The 7,274-nt window shown below is 33.8% G+C and overlaps 2 protein-coding genes across 2 annotated transcripts in view; both read left to right on the plus strand.

Annotated features, from left to right (window-relative positions):
- LOC114334606 (Golgi pH regulator) overlaps nt 1-4,151 on the plus strand; it is a 36,742-nt gene extending 32,591 nt beyond the window's left edge. The window contains exon 8 of the mRNA XM_028284682.1: nt 3,788-4,151. Coding sequence (XP_028140483.1) covers nt 3,788-4,054 — 267 coding nt within the window. The 3' untranslated portion in view covers nt 4,055-4,151. The remainder of the gene's footprint in view (nt 1-3,787) is intronic.
- An 829-nt stretch (nt 4,152-4,980) lies between these two features.
- Nucleotides 4,981-7,195, plus strand: LOC126887065 (piggyBac transposable element-derived protein 4-like). The gene is made up of 2 exons (XM_050654402.1): nt 4,981-5,574; nt 5,636-7,195. The coding sequence occupies exon 2, from the start codon at nt 5,693-5,695 to the stop codon at nt 7,112-7,114; it is 1,422 nt and encodes a 473-aa protein (XP_050510359.1). The 5' UTR covers nt 4,981-5,574; nt 5,636-5,692; the 3' UTR covers nt 7,115-7,195.
- Nucleotides 7,196-7,274: the final 79 nt, after the last annotated feature.

The raw sequence follows: 7,274 nt of genomic DNA on the forward strand, positions 1-7,274 counted from the left end.
CTAAGTAGTTTTATAGCCCTGTAGTTTGTGCATTGTTGTATGTCTCCCTTGTTTTTGTAGACAGGTACTAATATACTGCTTCTCCATTCGTCTGGCATTTGTCCAACTTCCATAATTATATTAAATAGACCTGCTAGCCAACTTATTCCTGTCTCTCCCAATGCTCTCCATACTTCTCCAGGAATATCATCTAGTCCGAATGCTTTTCCTTTCTTTATTTTTTGAAGCGCTTGAGCCACTTCCTCGTTTGTTATTCTGGCAACCATTGCTGTTTTATCATTTATTTATATAAATTAGTTTTTCACCGGAAGATCTTTACACCTGACCGGCTCACATGATGGTTCCTCTACATGCTGAAGTTCTTCAAGATTTTATTATACAATAAGAACAAAATGCTATAAATAGCTACATATTAATGATGAAGTGTGTGCATCTGTATACTATACAGGGTGTCCAGAAACTCTACCGACAAACGAAGACAGGAGATTCTTCAGATAATTTTAAGATAATTTAACCTAATTCACTTAGTCCGAAAATGCTTCCTAAGGGAGCTAGAGCTCTTTGAAGATGGCGTCTTGTAATTAGATTTTTCTTAAATACCTCCAGAACGCTTCTAGTTAGAAAAACGAAAATTGGTACACGTATTTACCTTCCAGAAATAAATCGATTCCATCCAGTGTCAATTTCTAGTACCAGTCATAGGCGTCCGTTTTGGGTAGGGCAACAGTTATTTTATCGCATAACTTTTTTAGCTTTAACTTGTATGCATTTCTGACACTGGATTATGAAATTCTAAAGTATTCTAGTACTAAAAGGTACTCTTGTTTTAAATCGGTAGGACACACCGTTTTCTAGAAAAATCGATTTGAAAACTTTTCGCTTTTTGAATTAAAAAAATAATTTAAAAAAAAAACTGTTTAGAAAGACGAAAACTAGTTCATTTATTTATATTCCAGAGATAAATCGATTTCATTAATTGCGAATTTTGAGTACTGCTCATAGGCGTCCGTCTTGAATTTTTGAACATTTTTGACACTAGATTATTAAATTATGAGGTATTCGAGTACTAAAAGTTACTCTTACTTTATGTTGGTAAAATACTTCGTTTTTTGTTGAAAAGTTCTTTCAATTTTTTTTCAAATTCCAAGAACGAAAAACTTTCAAATCGATTTTCCTAGAAAACGGTGTGTCCTACCGACTTAAAGCAAGAGTACCTTTTAGTACTAGAATACCTCACAATTTAATAATCCGGTGTCAAAAATGCATAAAAGTTAAGGACAAAAAAGTTATGCGATAAAATACCCGTTGCTCTACCCAAAACGGACGCCTGTGACCGGTACTAGAAATTTGCAATGGATGGAATCGATTCATCTCTGAAAAGGTAATATGCATACCAATTTTCGTTTTTCTAAATAGAAGCGTTCTGGAGGTATTTAAGAAAAACTAATTTCATGACGCCATCTTCAAAGAGCTCTAGCTCCCTTAAGAAGCATTTTCGGACTAGGTGAATTGGGTTAAATTGTCTTAAAATTATCTGAGGAATCTCCTGTCTTCGTTTGTCGGTAGAGTTTCTGGACACCCTGTATAATGTAAACTAGCTGATTTTTCCTCCTTCCTGTTTTCTGGTCAGTCCGTTGTTTTCTATGTCCTGTATTTAAGCTGATGATGGCTTGTAAAAGCCGAAACGCGTCCTTTTATGTTTTTTAACAATAATAAATAACCTTGTGGTATCTCTTCGAGTTTTTTTTGTAACTGGTTACCTCGAGACCACATTTGAGTAATATGGATACTTCTCTTCAAGGATTTATTTATATTTTAATTATCACTTACGTTGCACCATAATTTTCAATTCTTATCTAAGCACTTCACGTTGCAATCCATTGTGGAAAGCTGAAAAATGATCGCAATGGATTGATAAGACTCAATGGTGCAATACGTATGTTTCCTAAGCTGAGGTTAATGCATGTCTTAAGCTTAAGATCTGTTGGTGCAACCAGGCATTAATTCCTAGCTGAGCTCCTGGCTCCTAGCTGCAGCATAGCTCTACAAAGCCATATTCAGAAGTATGCTGCAATATAATCTAAGTAACTATTTATTTTATTGTTATGTGTATAGTTGGTATTATTCCTTACAATATGTATTGACACTGACATAACTCATAAATACGATATAGCCAACGTACACTAGGTACCAACCTATACTTAAGACTTTTTCAATCGATTGATTTGTCATAAGTGTACAGGGTCTTTGGTAAAGAATGGGCAATATTAACCTTAGATTCCTGAGGTAAAATAGGTCGATTTAAGCTAACTTACCTTAGTACGAAAGTTGATAATAACCGAAATACAGGGTGTCAAAGTTAAACTTTTATTTTATTTATTTTTAAATATTTCCTGACAGGCATGGGACAACAACATGAAATTTGGTAAATGGTGCTGGTATTGTACAATCTAGTAAATTATGTTAAACATACGTTTCTGGCTACTGCCAGAGGCGTACGACGGGGCAACGTGAATGGTTGACCCTTCCCAAATTCTACGCCACTGGCGGAATTGCTATTTTAGTGTAATTTCTTGATTTTCCAATACTTTCTATGTAAAAACCATACTCTTCATTTGTAACGATAAAGCCATTAGTTTTCGAAATATTTGAAGCTAAAAACGAAGGAGCATAATACATTCATCAAAATAAGTGTGCCTTTTCATTTTTAACTTCAAATATCTCGAAAACTAATGACTTTATCGTTACGTATGAAGAGTATATTATTCGCATAGAAAGTATTGGAGAATCTAAAAATTATTCTAAAATAGCAGTTTCGTCAGTGGCGTAGAATTTGGGAAGGGTCAACAATTCACTTTACCCTGTCGTACGCCTCTGGTAGTTGCCAGAAACGATTATTTAACATAATTTAGTAGGGTGTACAGCGCCTACACTTTCTGCCAAGTATCACACGGATGTCAAATTATTTTAAAGTATTCTTTTTTTTTTAATAATTTATTCATTATTTAAAACTTTAAGAACTATGTGTGCCCGGTACTATCAAACTATTTGACATATCCTTATGGTACTTGGCAGAAAGTGTAGGTACTGTACACCCTACTAAATTATGTTAAATAATCGTTTGTGGTTAATACCAGAGGCGTACGACAGGGTAAAGTGAATGGTTGACTCTTCCCAAATTCTAATTTTTAGATTCTCCAATACTTTCGATGCAAATAATATACTCTTCATTCGTAACGATAAAGTCATTAGTTTTCGAGATATTTGAAGTTAAAAATGAAAAGGACTTATTTTAATTAATGTATTATGCTCGTTCGTTTTTAGCTTCAAATATCTCGAAAACTAATAGCTTTATCGTTACGAATGAAGAGTATGTTTTTTACATAGAAAGTATTGGAGAATCAAAAAATTGCACTAAACTAGCAATTCCGCCAGTGACGTAGAATTTGGGAAGGGTCAATCATTCACGTTTCCCCGTCGTACACCGCTGGTAGTAGCCAGGAACGTTTGTTTAACATAATTTAGTAGATTGTACAATACCAGCACCACTTACCAAATTTCGTGTTGTTGTCCCATGCCTGTCAGGAAATATTCAAAAATAAATAAAATAAAAGTTTAACTTTTGACACCCTGTATCTCGGTTATTATAAACTTTGTACAAAGGTAAGTTAGCTTAAATCGACCTATTTTAACCTCAGGAATCTACGGTTAAGCTATGGCCCATTCTTTACCAAACACCCTGTATACAAAACGTATCAGTAGTTTGCTAATGTTTGCTTTCTTTTAGTTCTTCAATAGAATGTCGTCCAGTAAAAGTTCGAACATAATCGTCTTGGTCCTGGCCCAAATAATGGGGATGTACTTCGTGTCATCTGTCCTGCTTCTACGGATGAATATGCCAGTTCAGTACAGAGCTATAATAACGCAGGTTTTAGGTGCCTTACAATTCAACTTCTACCATCGTTGGTTTGACGTCATATTTTTAGTGAGCGCACTGGGCAGCATTATTACTTTGTATATGGCACATACGCAGCCGATTCGAGACAATATTTAAATGTATTTAATTTATTTATAGCTTTTATCGAACGCTACTGATCTATTTGTGATTTTTGTATTATATAAACCAAAAATAAAACTTTTTTAGTAAACGACTTCAATTTTTCAAGTTTTTTTGGTGAAACAAAGAAAATGTTTAGGGGGACATCTTGGATATTAGTGCACCCTAATATGTCTGTGTAGATTTTGGCATTGGATCCGACCATCACTTGTAACACCGTTGCCGTATCCTCGCTTTTTTCATACGTTACAATTACAATTGTAACGTTATCACGTTACAATTTTTTGTGATATTGTACACGAGCGGGACACCCTCAAAAAAGCAGTTAGTTTTCGAGATACTGACCACGGAGGGCTGAATGTCTAATTTTATTCATACTTTATATTTTCGAGGGTGCTGAAAACGAAAATGAGGTTTATTTTGAATTTTATGTGGGGGAAAATCGCAATTTTAACCTAAAAAGAAAAAAAATGAAATCACATTTTTTTGCGTTTACCTCGCTACAACTCGTTCCATTTTAATATTTTTTTCTGAAATTTTTACAGTATATAGCTCTAACATTTCTGAAGACAAAGGTAGCTGCTTCAAGTTTTTATTCTTATCATGATAAAGGTTATGAATTTTTCAAAGAAAAAGGTGCGGATATGTGCATTGCAAAGTTTAATCGCAAAAGTTGTGTGACTAAGTTTAAAATTTAGCTTCTTATCACGTTTATTTGAAAGTAGAGAGTACAAAGAAGTTTTTTGGTAAGTTTTAGATCAAAATGTTTTATATATAGAAAAAAAAATAGTGCAACTTTAACACGTTCAATGCCAATAACGCGCTGGCGCGTCGATACATGACTTTAGCTAGGTGCCGACGACGCTGTCGCGCGTTCAGACTTTCATCGATTATTATCTTGGATTATTTCACTGGCGCTACAACAGGGCTTTTTATATTTTAAAGGCAGGTAACTAGAGGTATCAATTCTCTAATTTTGTTCTTGGTTTTTCGATTTACGACTTTTTGTCCCGATAGGATGTGTATATCTGTTGGCTTTGTATTAAGTGTAAATATCAGTAATAGCACATATAATTCTGCAAATGCTTATTAATTTATCGGATTACTAACCGTGTAAAAATTAAACATTCCCAGATTTCGGTATTTCCCCTATTTTCTAGAGTCGCTAATCGTAAAGCTTGGTAATACCCGGATAATTTCGGTGTTTCCCCTAAATGTTATTTGAGTTCTTTTACATCTCCTTTGGTTATTTTATATTTGAATGGCATAGGGTAAGCATACGGAAGTGCAAAAATGAATAACACTGACGATATTTTACAAAGTGGCTCAAATTCAAATAAAAAAATAAAATTAGATATGAAAAAAAATTAACAGAGGAAGAACTTTTGAGATTATTAGAAACAAGCGATGAAGAATTTAGTGACTTTCTTGATTCAGACAGTGAATATTTACCAGAATCTGAGGATGAAATTGAAAATACTTTACCTACAGCACTTATTGAGGATACGGAAGATACGGTATGTTACAAAATTAAATGCAAATATTAACTTTTTATTAAAACATATTATTTAATTGTAGCCTAATCTACTCGTTGATGTTGATGAAAGCGATAAATGGAAAGAAAATTTTGATGGTATGAAAAATTTTCCTTTTTTAAAACACCAAGAGTTACTAGTAGAAGTTTCCGATAATAATCCAGTTGACTTTTTTCGGATGCTACTTACAGATGAATGTTTGCAGCAAGTATGTGATGAGACAAACAGGTATGCCGAGCACATTTTCTTATCTAATGCAGGGGCGACACATTCTAGGATTTTCGATTGGAAAATTTTGACTTCCGAAGAACTGCTAGTCTTTTTAGGATTAGTTCTACACATGGGTCATATTTCGTTGCCTAGGATTGAGGATTATTGGAAAAAGAAAGATCCTCTTTTTGCTAATGCAATTTTTTCCACTTTTATGGGCCGGAACAGATTTATGGTCATAATGCGATGTTTGCATTTTAATAATAATCCAGAAGAGGGAGAACAAGTACCTGAAGACAGAATTTATAAAATTAGACTGATGATAAACTTTTTCAATAAGAGAATGGAAGAAGTTTATTATCCTGATCGTAATTTGAGCTTAGATGAGTCAATGGTATTACACAGAGGACGACTTAATTTTAGACAATACTTAAAAAACAAAAAACATAAATATGGGATTAAGTTGTATATGTTGACCGAACCAAATGGTCTAATTTTAAAATTTTTAGTTTATTCTGGAATGTTTGACGATTCAGGTGGAAAAGGACATGTTAATAAAGTGGTTTTGCACCTTTTAGAAGGGAAACTAAATGTAGGCCATTGCGTTTACATGGACAATTTTTACAACAGCTTTGATTTAGCTAAAAATTTACTTGAATTTTCCACTTACTGCACAGGAACTCTTAGAATTGACCGTAAAAATAATCCGGCAGAAGTAAGGCAAGAAAAACTTGCTAAAGGTGCAACAATTGCCCGTTGCCGAAAAGGGGTATTAGTTGGCAAATGGAAGGATAAAAGGGACGTTTACTATATAACAACAGAATGTCAAAACACTTTACAAGAAGTTACAACAAGAAGAGGTCAACATGTAATAAAACCAGAGCCTATTATCAGATATAATAAAAATATGTCTGGTATTGACCGGCAAGACCAGATGCTTGCCTATTATCCGAGTCAACGAAAAACTGTACGATGGCCAACAAAAATATTTATACATGTTATACAGATGATGGCTATAAATGCCCACATACTATACAACAAGTACTCTGGAAAAAAGATTGGTCTTTACGAATTTCGTTTACAACTCGTTAGATCCCTTTTAAAAGTTATTAATTCTGAAGCCAAACTTGTTCCAAAAGATCATTCAGTAACAAAACGAGAGGTAAAGGATGTAAAGGGAAAAGTTATGAGAAAACGCTGTAAAACTTGCAGTCAACAAAATATTCGTAAAGATACAATTTACGAATGCAAAGCCTGTCCCGATACCCCTGGATTTTGTCTGGATTGCTGTCAAATATCCCACAAAGTTTAATGTTGTTTTATTTACTTATAATTTATGTTATTTTGTATTTCTTGTTTTGTTTTGTATTAGTAAATAAATGTTCCTACTGATTTTTATCAATATTATTTACAAAACGCACCAGCGCGTCGAACGGCGTATGTATACAAATACTAGAGTCGAGCGCCACTGA

This window comes from Diabrotica virgifera, chromosome 1 (genome assembly GCF_917563875.1).
Source record: "Diabrotica virgifera virgifera chromosome 1, PGI_DIABVI_V3a".
Lineage (NCBI taxonomy): Eukaryota > Metazoa > Arthropoda > Insecta > Coleoptera > Chrysomelidae > Diabrotica > Diabrotica virgifera.